The sequence below is a fragment of the Salminus brasiliensis genome, chromosome 1, assembly GCF_030463535.1.
Source record: "Salminus brasiliensis chromosome 1, fSalBra1.hap2, whole genome shotgun sequence".
Lineage (NCBI taxonomy): Eukaryota > Metazoa > Chordata > Actinopteri > Characiformes > Bryconidae > Salminus > Salminus brasiliensis.
Genome location: NC_132878.1, coordinates 25,886,675 through 25,898,955, shown reverse-complemented (window position 1 = coordinate 25,898,955; position 12,281 = coordinate 25,886,675). Strand labels below are relative to the sequence as shown.

Below are 12,281 nucleotides of genomic sequence, written 5' to 3'. Positions count from 1 at the left end.
TGTACTAGACTGAATCCTGATAAAATGTCTGTTTATACTAGACTGTAGCCTAAAAAAATCAGTATATACTAGACTGTAGCCTGATAAAATAACTGTTTGTACTAGACTGTAGCCTGAAAAATTCAGTTTATACTAGACTATAGCCTAAAAAATCAGTTTGTACTAGACTGTAGCCTGAAAATATCTGTTTATACTAGACTGTAGCCTGAAAATATCTGTTTATACTAGACTGTAGCCTGATAAAATATCTGTTTGTACTAGACTGTAGCCTGAAAAATTCAGTTTATACTAGACTGTAGCCTAAAAATTCAGTTTGTACTAGACTGTAGCCTGATAAAATACCAGTTTGTACTAGACTGTAGCCTGATAAAATATCAGTTTGTACTAGACTGTAGCCTAAACATTTCAGTTTGTACTAGACTGTAACCTGAAAATGCAGTTTGTACTAGACTGTAGCCTGAACAATTCAGTTTGTACTAGACTGTAACCTGAAAATGCAGTTTGTACTAGACTGTAGCCTGAAAATGCAGTTTGTACTAGACTGTAGTCTGAAAATTCAGTTTGTACTAAACTGTAGCCTGAAAATGCAGTTTGTACTAGACTGTAGCCTGAAAATGCAGTTTGTACTAGACTGTAGCCTAAAAAAATTTCAGTTTGTACTAGACTGTAGTCTGAAAATTCAGTTTGTACTAAACTGTAGCCTGATAAAATTTCAGTTTATACTAGACTGTAGCCTAAAAAAAAATCTGTTTGTACTAGACTGTAGCCTGACAATTTTTTTTTGTACTGGACTGTTGCCTGATACAATTCTGTCCCGACTCCATTGTAATTTAACAGATTTCTGATCATATTAGTCTGTATCCTAACAAAATTGTACTGTTGCCTGACAAAATTTTGTCCAAACCAAATTTCATTCAGAGAAAATTCTGTATTCTCTTCTTTCTTCATCTTTTAGTCTTTTTCACCTCAGTTTGCATCTTTCTCTCTTTCTATCTCCCTCTCTTTCTCTCTCTCTCTCTGCAATAGGGGGTCAGCTGCAGTAGATTGAGGGCAAGAGAGTGTGTGGAACTCATCTTATCTCTCAGATTTATTACAGGCTCTTTAACCAGCCTTCAGACTCCGTACACATCCTTCTCTCTCTCTCTCTCTCTCTCTCTCTCTCTCTCTCTCTCTCTCTCTCTCTCTCTCTCTCTCTCACACACACACACACACACACACACACACACACACACACACACCTGTAGCCCACATTCGGCACTTCTGAAACTACTCAGAAATAGCCCTCGCTCTTGCATCTCAGGCACAGATTACTAACACTCGAAATCCCTGCAGCAGGCCAAACGGAAACCACTTTCCAAATGCCTCCAAAGGCGCACTTCTTGATGTGCTTTTTTTCTGAGCAGTGGAAACGTTAGACAAACACAGCGGAAGCATCACAAAGCTCAGTACACAAAGACCAGGGGTGCATTCGTGCAGGCAACCTGGCCTTTGTTTGCAAACTTGTCTGAAGAAAAGGCAGGATTTTTTACTGTTAGCTTTAGGAAGAAAAGCAAATGGTTTGAGAATGTGGAGCTGCAGTCTTATTGTGACTCACGTGGTACTGCAATTATACATTTCAGCTGAGGACCAGAAGAAAAATATTATAATTTGTAAATGTATAATTTTACAAGCAAAAAACTTTTGTTTGACAGAACGGGTTACTAGCTACCTAACACACCTTAGTTTCACAGTAGATAAGCATGCTGTAGTTGCTATTTAATAATGCGGAGTAGTTATTTGAGAGTGCTAGGAGTGTTTTTCTTGTTTAGATTACATCTAATCCTGATCTAAACAGGCCGCTCTTTAGTCTGGGACTAATCTTAAGTCTTTGAACAGTCTTTGCAGGTTCAGTTATTCATCTTAGGGCTCATTATTTAATAACTGCTATAAGTTATTCAGGAACTACTATGAATTATTCAGTATTCATTATAAATTATTCAGTAACTACTTTAATGAGTATTTCTGTACCAATAATGAATTATTCAGTAACTACTTCTGAATTATTCAGCAACCACTTATGAATGATTATGTATTGACTGTGAATCATTCAGTATGTATGAAGATATATTTTCGTGTTTTATGTTTTTAATTAACTATTTATTATATTCATAATAATTAACAAATGATTAATTATTAAGTATAGAGTATCAATTATTCCACTATATCCAGTAAGAGATATTAGTACCTGTTATACATTATTCAAAACCACATTTGAATTATTCTGTATCGACTATTAATTATTTAGTATCCTTTAAGATAAATTTGCTATCCGTTGTAAATTATTCTAAACTTCATAAAACTACTATGAACTATTCAGTGAAAACTATACAACTAATGAGTAAGCCCCGTAGTAATGCTTGTAAAAAATCGAGGTATAGTTCCTTTATGATTTAAAGTGTTTATCTACATCCGGAAAGTCAGTGTCGTTCAATGTGGAATTAACAGCATCATATCTGTTGGTGACCTTTGTACGCTGCTCTTTTTGGTTGACTCGAGGACGTCCTGCGCTCTGTGGAGGTCAAACTGCTTCCCGGAGAGCATTACAGCGTCCTCACAGCTTGTCCTTTTTCTTCAGCACTTCACAGAAGTGTATCTGTGAATGTGAGAGAGAGCGAAAGTTTGTGCCAATGAAGCTCCTCTGTGTGTTTTTGTATATAGTGTGAGTCTGTGCTGTTGGACCCCTCTGTGTGTGTGTGTGTGTGTGTGTGTGTTTTCTGGGAGCGTACGACTGACTCAGTGCTGGCTGGATCCTCCAGAACAAATCTGAGGATTTAGCTTCCATACGCTGCGGCTCTAGCTGCCACCCAGTCAATTACACACGAGCCCATGGCCTGAGTGCCGCCATCCACACAGCACTGCGGCTCAGCCAGCGTGCCAGCAATCAACACTTTTGGAATATTTCATTATTTATTATTATTATTATTATTATTATTATTATTATTATTATTATTGTTGTTGTTGTTGTTCTCAATAAAGAATTTTGTACATTATTGACCATTATTGAGTAAAATTCTCAGGCTATTTTCGAACATAAAAATGCCCCTCAAAATAAACTGTGGTGTTGTTTTTATTGTCTCTATTAACACTATTTGTAGAATAATTTTGAATTATAAAAAAAATAATAATTTGATATGAGGCCTCACACACACTCTATATACAGTTCTCTATGATCGTCTGAGACAAAATTACCTGTAAAGCTGTTTATCTGGGCAGGAAGCATTTGTTAATTGCAAAAACACTAATATTAGAAAAAAATATTAGAAATAAACAGTGTACAGTAATCATTGTTTTGGGAAAGGTCAAAATGTTCAGTTCCCCTCCAGCACCGATTTATTCACTTTACATAATCACTCCTTCATTAAGGTAAATCAGGTGAGCTGCTGGTCGAACTGAACAACCCATCCAGAGTTCACAGAGAAAGGCAGACATGCAGGCTGCCTTTACACACCATGGGTGGTTCTAAAGAGTTCTAAAGAGCTCAATAAAATCCAGCGCGGTTCTGTAATAGAAGTCCACCACTGCATCAAGTCCGTTGGTGAAATTTCTTCTCTCCTAGATATCCCACCATCAGGTGTGAGGGGTATTATTGAAAAATGGAACCGCTTAGGAACCACAGCAACTTCCAGACTCAGCCACTAAGTGCCAGACCACGAACATTTACAAAGCGGGGTTGCCGAGTGCTGAGGAGCACAGTGCATAGAAGACGCCAACGCTCCGCTGACTCAATACCTGCAGATTTCCAAACCTGCTGTTAGAGCTCGAGAGGGGGGACCAACTCCATATAAATGACTATGGATATAGAATGGGATGTCATAAAAGCTCCTACAAGTGTAACGTGTAGGTGTCCCAATACTTTTGTCCATATGGTGAAAGGTACATTTTCCCCTCTCCCCCCCAGCGAATTGTTCTTGTATTAAATGAAATATTTAATACTGGTTGTTTAAAACATATCTATCCAATTACATGTGGTGGTTGCCAACCTGCTGTGAATCTAACTTGTTAAAAAATGATGGAAATGTCTTGTGAGGTTCTTGTGAAGAGTTATTGAATATTGTGAGGCTTTGGAGAAAGGACATCACAAACTACAAATGGCCATTGCTCTTACCAGAATTTACACGTACTTTAGTTGTTTATCACAAATTTAATGTTGTCCATATTTTTCATTTACCACTACACCCTTTATTGTTGTGTACCCGTGTTTTTATTGCAAAACATCATATTTTAAAGCCGGGGTGTAAACATTACATTATTTGCATAAGCTTATGTATAGACTATGAAAAACATTACAACATAAAGCAGTGTGTGTTCCCTTATAAATTCTCAAGTCTTAACCAAAGTGCTGGGTGATGTTTCTTCCAGCTACTGTCAGGCTGAAGATAACACCAAAATGACCCAACGATAATACCAGAATCACATCAGATTCTAAAATATTTTTTTAAGCACTTCATTAGGAAGATTATACTAACACTGGTTAGGGCCTCCCCTTGCTCTGGAAACAGCCACACATTCCACACGGTGTTGGTAACATTCCTGTGAGATTCTGGTCAATGTCGACATGATTGCGTCATGCAGTTCCTGACAGTTTTTCAGAAGCACATTCATGCTGTGAATCTCCCATCAGACGCAGCTCACGCGCAGACCACAGAAAAAGCCAGTCTGGACTCCAAGCCAAAAACATTCGGAGTCCACCCTCCCGTTCTATCTCTGGTCCGCACTGGCAAACTGGCAGTTAGTGTTCTCCTCCAAGCGTGTATAAACCTTGTATTGTACTTGTTGACATATTTAGAATCCAAAAGTCATTCTTCACATTGTGTGTTGTTTCATGATGAACGGATTAGTAGGAATTTTCCAAAATGACTTGAATGTCATATACATTTTTTACATTGACATTTCAACGTTTTACATGGTCCTTAAGGTTCAATTGTGCACCATTGTGCAGGTTTGCTACATTCAGTTTCCCAGGTGAAAATAGAATTTTCTAAAGAATTTCTAAAGTTTGGAACCAGACAGAGTGAATAGTGGCTACTTAAATGCTACTTAAAAAATACAGCTGCAAAAAGTAGGGTACAGCTATGTTCCCCTACTGAAGATACTGAAGATGTGTCCTGGAAGGCACCACCCCAGAGACAGTTTAGTGCCTTCCAGGAAAAAAGACTCTGAAATATATAGTACTGAAAAGGGGTTATTAGAGGTCTTCCTTGTATATTAATCTTTTGACCAGAAAAGATCAATTTAAACATCCAAAGGGTTGAATTTAGAAATTGCTAAACACATTGCCATTGCATAGCTGCACATTGGGACACACACTAGTGATTAGGGCGATGAGAACACACACCCAGAGCGGTGGGCAGCCACCTCAGTGCCTGGGGAGCAACTAGGGGTTATGTGCCTTGCTCAAGGGCACCTCAGCCGTAAATGTTGCGGGAGGAGAAAGCACTGTCCCTTAACTCCCTGCCCCTAACTTACTTCCAGTCCAGGGGACTGAGAAGCCTGTACTTTTTCAGTCTAAGGAAAAAACCATCTGTTAGATTTTTGTTAATTGTTGCCATTGAAAACAAAGCTGAAAAACATCAGAAGTGCAACTTTAGGGTTAAACCAGAATGTGTAGCACTTGCCGTGCCAATCTCCAACCAGTTGTTCTACCAGATCCAGTACCACTTTTTGTCCAATGTGTGTGTGTGTCTGTGTGTCAGGTGCATTTCCACTAGGCGTCTGTGTCCGAGGCCGAGGGGTATGTGTGTGTGTGTGTGTATGTATGTGAGTGTGAGGACGCAGCGCTGCTGTGATGGTGTGGATAAATTTAGCCTTCTGCCAGCCCAAAGCAGGTCACTCTCTTCTGCAAGAGAAAATAAAAGTGGGACAGTGCAAGAATCATCAGGAGCTCAGCAGAGAGCGAGGGAAGGGGAAGAGAGAGAGAGAGAGAGAGAGAGAGAAAGAGGGATGTGTGTAAGAGAGCAATAAGTACAACAAAGAATGTGCTACTACATCTACATTGGTTGTGGTGGTTCTCCTCTAGCTTTTTAAACTCTGAGGGTCTGTATGTGTGTCCACACTTCAGACTCTCACTATCTAAACTACATACTGTAGATTCATAGTAGTTCCCAACAGGGATGTCACGATACTGTAAATTGGAAGTTGGTACCAATACTACTGAAATTCCTATATTCTCGAAATGGGTTGTGATGCCACGACAAAGAATAAAACCAATGAAATTAACAAATTTTAACATGAACAGAAACAATAGTGGGACGTAGCCTTTAGTTAATAAAGTGTTATCTGCTCTTCAAGCAACAAAAAAGAACTAACTGTTATTTCAATTTTCAGTTTCACTCTGTGAACATGAAATACTTTCTGAACTGTTCAAGCATTCGTTTGAATCCACATCTTTTTTCACAGTGTAGATGGGAACTTGCATATAATCCATCCATATAAATTCAGCCCTATCCAGTCTCCTTGCTTCGTGTGAGTTATCATATTTTCTGTGCCTTTGAAAAACTTTGCCTACTTGGCGTCCGTCTCTCCTGCTCAACATCCATGCTGGTTTCAGTTTTCAGTTCAGTGTGGATTCCAGCAAATGCCTGAACAGTTTAACTCCAGATACCGGCTAGCGTGGAGAAATGATAACAAAATGTCCTTAGACCCCTGAGAGTTAAATAAGGTCTGTTCATTCCATATTCCACATTTTCCAGAGCATATTCCAGAGCAAATAAAAAACATCTAAAGTAACAGGCAAATGCAACACAGATTACCAAATTCAAAACCATGGAAAATAACTGCTTGTTGGTTGCTTGTAATTGGCCAGTACTAAAATAGAAAACAAATTCAGTTTTTGTTCATGTAAGATATTTTGAATTGCTTGGTTTTATTTAATGTGTTAAGACTAGAAGATTAAATTGTTGATTTTTAGGTTTTTAGGTTAAACTGCCAAACCATTTGTACTGTGTGATAAAAAATATGGCACAAATGTAAAGGTGTCCCAGAAGAAGACAAATATTTTTCATCAAATTCATAAGAAAAAAGTCATAATTAAAGTATGAATGGCTCAAATTGTATAATTAGTTAACACTTAGTTTGGGCTACGACTGAGAAACAGTGAATTAAGGCTAATAATGAAGGAGGGTAATAGGGGCTAGGCAGATTTAAAGCCTAAATGAACCCATAACAGTTACAATAGACACAACAATGCTGAGTCTAAAACAAAAACTAGTGCTAATGATAAGTGTAGAGGTTTGTAACTGAATGTCAGAGGCTTCAGTTTTGTTCTCTAGACTCAATCTGCTCTTGAGAAAGTGTGCTGGAAGTGGGGTTCACTCTTGTCGTTGGAGCGTAGATGATGTAATGCACTGTAGGTGCGTAGTGAGTTTGAAGCCTGCGTGGCCTGTGGAGAGCTATAAACTACATCAGGCCCGTGGACTGTTACATAACATTACTACAGTGTTACCGAATCGCTGCATACAGTCACAAACACTGAATTCCCTTCTGAACATCGATGGGGTTGTGCCATGCCCCCCGACATGTCACGCTGTTATGAATTATAGCACAGAAGAAAGTGTTTCATTATTATTCTGATACATGGCCTCACATTATTAATTTTACACCATGCTCAGTGTGAGTAAAAGCGAGGGCTTTTTCCTTTTTTATTTCGTATTAATTTGTTTCTACTGAGGGGCGCTGGCATTTTAAAACAGCTGGTGCTGTTCGAATGGACATGTTTGTGAAGTCAGATGTCAGATGTCTTAAACGTGAACCCTTCTTGGACCCCACATGGTGTGTATGTCTTGAAACGCCCTGTCTTATATTAGGTTGAAGTTAGTTTAGTGAAACAAGCTGAGAAATTGAGCAGGAAAGTGCTCAAAAAGGAAAGTTTTTGTGAATGTTTTGACAAGAAATGGTCAGACTTTTTGAGGGATGAATATGCTGTTCATAGGAGTATATATATTTAACGTTATTCATTTTGCTTCCAGCAGAGAACTCTGAGGGAGAATCCCCCTCCTGCTCAGAACATACCTTTACTGACTGTGACCAAAAAGTTATATTTTACCTCTGACACTGAATTCTGTGGTAAGGACGCAGGAAAGGTTTTCTTCTGATAACTCTTCCATGAAGGTCATATTTGTGTAGGTGTCACTGCACAGTAGAACAGACCTCTCCAGAGTCTCCTAAATCTTTCTGAGTGCAGACAGGGGTTTTGCTTCGTCTTTCTAGCAATCCTATTAGCAGTTCTTTCTAAAAAAAAAAAAAAAAAAAAAAGATCTTGTAAACTGAAAACGTGTCGTGCATCTGATTAGAGGGGCCTATAGCTGCATATTGTTGGAACAAGGTTTGAAAAGTCAGAGTGACTGTGAACAAGCCACAGTCCTTACAAGCTAATTAAGGTCTGAGACCTTTGTAACAGTTATCTGAGAGCTGAAGTCTCTTGGGGTGCCCAAACTTTTGCATACGTCTTTCCTCTTTTCTCTCTAAAATATTACAGTAGTTTCCCTCAAAATGTTGAACAGAAAGTTTTCTCTTTCGTTCTGTGCCTTTTTTATTTTGTCCACATGTAATTAAGAGGATAAATGTCTAGTTTGTCTTCTACCCACTTAACTATTCACAGTAACAGAAGTGTCCAAACCTTTGCATGCCACTATAAAACACTGCATTTTTTGGGCATGCTGTGATTAATGATGAAAAATTCCACAGCAGTTACCTCAGTATTTTGGTCATTAAAATGTTAACCCAGGAACGATTCAGTCAGACATAACCAGGGGACTGGCTTCTGGATTTTCACATTTTTCGCTGTGTGCGATTATTGCACCTGTCGCAAAAAACTGTCAAGCAAATGGGAGTGTGCTTCATTGTGTCTAACTATGTAAGTCATTTCGTAATCATGTAAATGCACGTAAATAATTGTCACATATGTTGAATGCGTCGAAACATGACAACCATAACTCAAATACGTAGGGAAATAAAAGGTGAATTCCTCAGGGCGCAGGGAGTCTCTGATGATTTACAGATTCCCTCTGCCTGTTCCAAACACTACATTCCAAAGTGTTCTGATATTGAAGAGAAACAGATCTTTCCTCATTGGTTTCTTTTCGAACATGGTAAATTACGACTGAGCAGGAATGTGCTTAAATCCCACTGATGTTTTATGATGTGACAGCATGTTGAAGCCAGTAGTGAGTTCAAGTAAATGTAATGTAGAAACGAAGACCGATTTGATCTTTAATCATGTGTGTCTCTGTGTGTGTGTCTCTCTGTGTGTGATTGTAGAAGAGGGTGAGTACTTCCTGAAGGTGCTGATCCCCAGCTATGCGGCCGGTTCGATTATCGGTAAGGGAGGACAGACCATCGTCCAGCTACAGAAAGAGACCGGCGCCACCATTAAACTGTCCAAATCTAAAGACTTCTACCCAGGTAAGATTATACGTGTGCCGTTACTGAAAGACCAAACCAGTGTAAATTTACGCGGTCATTACAAACACTGTTGTAACACCAGCTGCTCTTTACATTGTCTGAAACTTTCATTGATAATAGACCAGCAGAAATGCTATAAAAGTCCTGAACTGAACTAAATTGAACTGTGTATAATATACAATTTTGTGATGTTCCAAATAATTCCATAAGTAATCGCTATCAAATCATATCCAAAGGTCAGAAACTCAAACCACTAAATGACATTGCTTTAAACCAATCAGTTCCAATAAAGAAAACACAATCAAGCTCTCTGATCACTTTTCTACACTCAAAAAAAACAAAAGCCTTTTTTTTTTAGCCGGTTCACAGAACACAAATGAAAGGACAGCTTTATAAATCCCCAGTCATTTAAAGGCTTGGACAGTGTGCAGGTCTCCGGCTGTAGATGAAAGTGAAAAGTGGGTTGCAGGCCATATTTCAGCAGAACTAAAAAAATAGTTACGTACATTTCCGTAAGGCTGCTTTATTAAAAAAAGAAGAAAAAAATGCCATGCAGAGCAACTGAAGCAAATTGGATTTTGAACCTCTTCCCAAACTTCATCTTCTAAAGTATTATTCACAAATAACATAGGATTTGTTATAATAGAAGTGCGTCTCAGTACGGCCCTGCTTACAGACCCCTCTGTGATTGTTAGAGTGTTTCTCTGTGTCCTCCAGTCCGCTTTTACGGCAGTGTCACATACGCTCAGCTCTGCACTGATCAGAAAATGGGTTTCTGCTTTTGAAAAGCTCAACGAATGTTCACCACATTATACACATCAGGTAATCATCTATTAACTCTGTCAGACCTGTTTAAATGCGACACACACTCACACTGATTACAGATGGTTACAAGTGGAGAGGACAATATCACGCTTTCTTCCTAGATTACAATTTGTCTGGGACTGATATTGTTGAAAATCCACGTAATATTGTATATTACGCCATTAATTGCTTTTTATTCTTTCATTGTCTTTTATGTCACATGATTTTTTTATTGCTTTACCTTGTTTAACCACTCTCTTTGTATAGTCACTCTAAACGATAGGCTTTACAAATTCAGTATGCACACTCACACTCTGAACACTGCTTTGAAAGTTAGCACGTCGGTTTTCAGTCTGGTAAAAAAAAAAATGCTGAGGTTCATGCAGATGAAACAGAGTCTTCTGTAAATGAGCTCTGCTGTCTTATAGAAAATGTTTCCAACCAAATGAAGGTGAAGAAGCACTGGATGCGAACAGTGTTGATGCTGACTGTGCAGAACAGTTCTCATTCTAACTGATACAGTGATATTAGACTCGAGCCCAGCTGGTAATGATATATATGGTAAATATATTTCCGTCAGGGAAAATGATAGCGTATATAGGGTAAGGCTCTATAATTTTCACATGTGGCACTTCATAACTGGATGTAAGTCATAATAATATATTTATCGCAGCAATTCTGCAGTTTGCCTACATTTACACAAACATTCCTGCTGGTTACTGTTTTTAACTGAAGCACTTATTCAACATCTCACTAACTCCATGTGCTGACCTCAAACTAGAGTCCAAACGATTAAAACGAAATATTGTATTTTTAACACATTAGCGTTTATTGAAAACTGAATGAGAGATTCACTCAACATTTTCTATATTATATATTTAATAGTAATGAGAGAAGAAGTGTGCCATATCTCACTGCCTTCCACCAGAAGAAGTGACATTGTATTAAAACTTTTTTGATTTTTTATGCAGTTTTAAGGCTGATAATGTAGCAGAGTTGACCTGAACATTGGGGCAGACAATAAAAATATATATATTGTAATTACTGAAATAATATATATTCTACAGAATATAACTTCATAACTGTTAATAGAGTAAACACAAAAAATCTGACGTTTTTCATGTAAAATTCCATTTAAATAAATCAGAAGGCAAAGACAGTCAATAATGGGGCTGGGAGTCATTTAGTTAATATTTTGTGTATAAACTGTGCCTAAAATGTACATCAAGCATTCATAATAAGGACAAATTAATTTAATTAGTATTTTTATTGATTCAATAAAGAGTGTTTTTTGGTTATCTGGGAGGTGTGAAATGTACTCCCACTTCTGGAATGGACTATATATATATATATATATATATATATATATATATATATATATATATGACACATTAAAATCATGAATCATGTTTTTTTCAGCATTCCTACCGTACCCATAAACACTTGTATTGCTGTCTTTGTTTTGGTTTAAGCTGCAGTGTTGCATTGAATTTTCCTGATTTGTCTGTGTCAGTATGTTGCACACAAAGCAAACATTTCACATCAGCATAATTAGTATCTCTTTTAGTTCACGATTTGTAGCAATAATTGCCCTGGTGTAAATCACTTCATTCATGTGCAGCTGACTGAATTAAGCAAATTCAAGGCACATGTATTTTCAAGGTATTTATAACCAAAATACTGTGAAATAAATACACTTAACACATACCCACAAATATTTTTAAGGTGTTTATCAAAGCACTTGCTTCATGCAAGTGAACAAAACATTAGATTTATTATTTGTTAGAAGTCGCACTTGTTGTTAAAAATTATGTTACACAAATGTTTCAATCCACATTTAAATCAAGCACACACACACACACACACACAAGTAGCTTGCTGGTGTTGAATCTAGAAATCAGATGTCATAGTCCATCTCTTTACAGCAGGACAAATCACTACTCTCTCAAATCACTACCCTACTCACTTCATTTACATGAACAACATTCTTTTATTTTGATTTTCAAATAGACAGAGCTATGCTGTAAGATTTTATAGCA

The 12,281-nt window shown here is 37.7% G+C and overlaps 1 protein-coding gene across 2 annotated transcripts in view; it reads left to right on the top strand.

The window, feature by feature from the left end:
* Nucleotides 1-12,281, top strand: part of nova1 (NOVA alternative splicing regulator 1) — a 48,247-nt gene that overhangs the window by 15,028 nt on the left and 20,938 nt on the right. For both annotated transcript variants that reach the window (XM_072676092.1, XM_072676100.1), the window contains exon 2: nucleotides 9,295-9,438. In XM_072676092.1, the coding sequence (XP_072532193.1) occupies nucleotides 9,295-9,438 (144 nt within the window). The remainder of the gene's footprint in view (nucleotides 1-9,294; nucleotides 9,439-12,281) is intronic.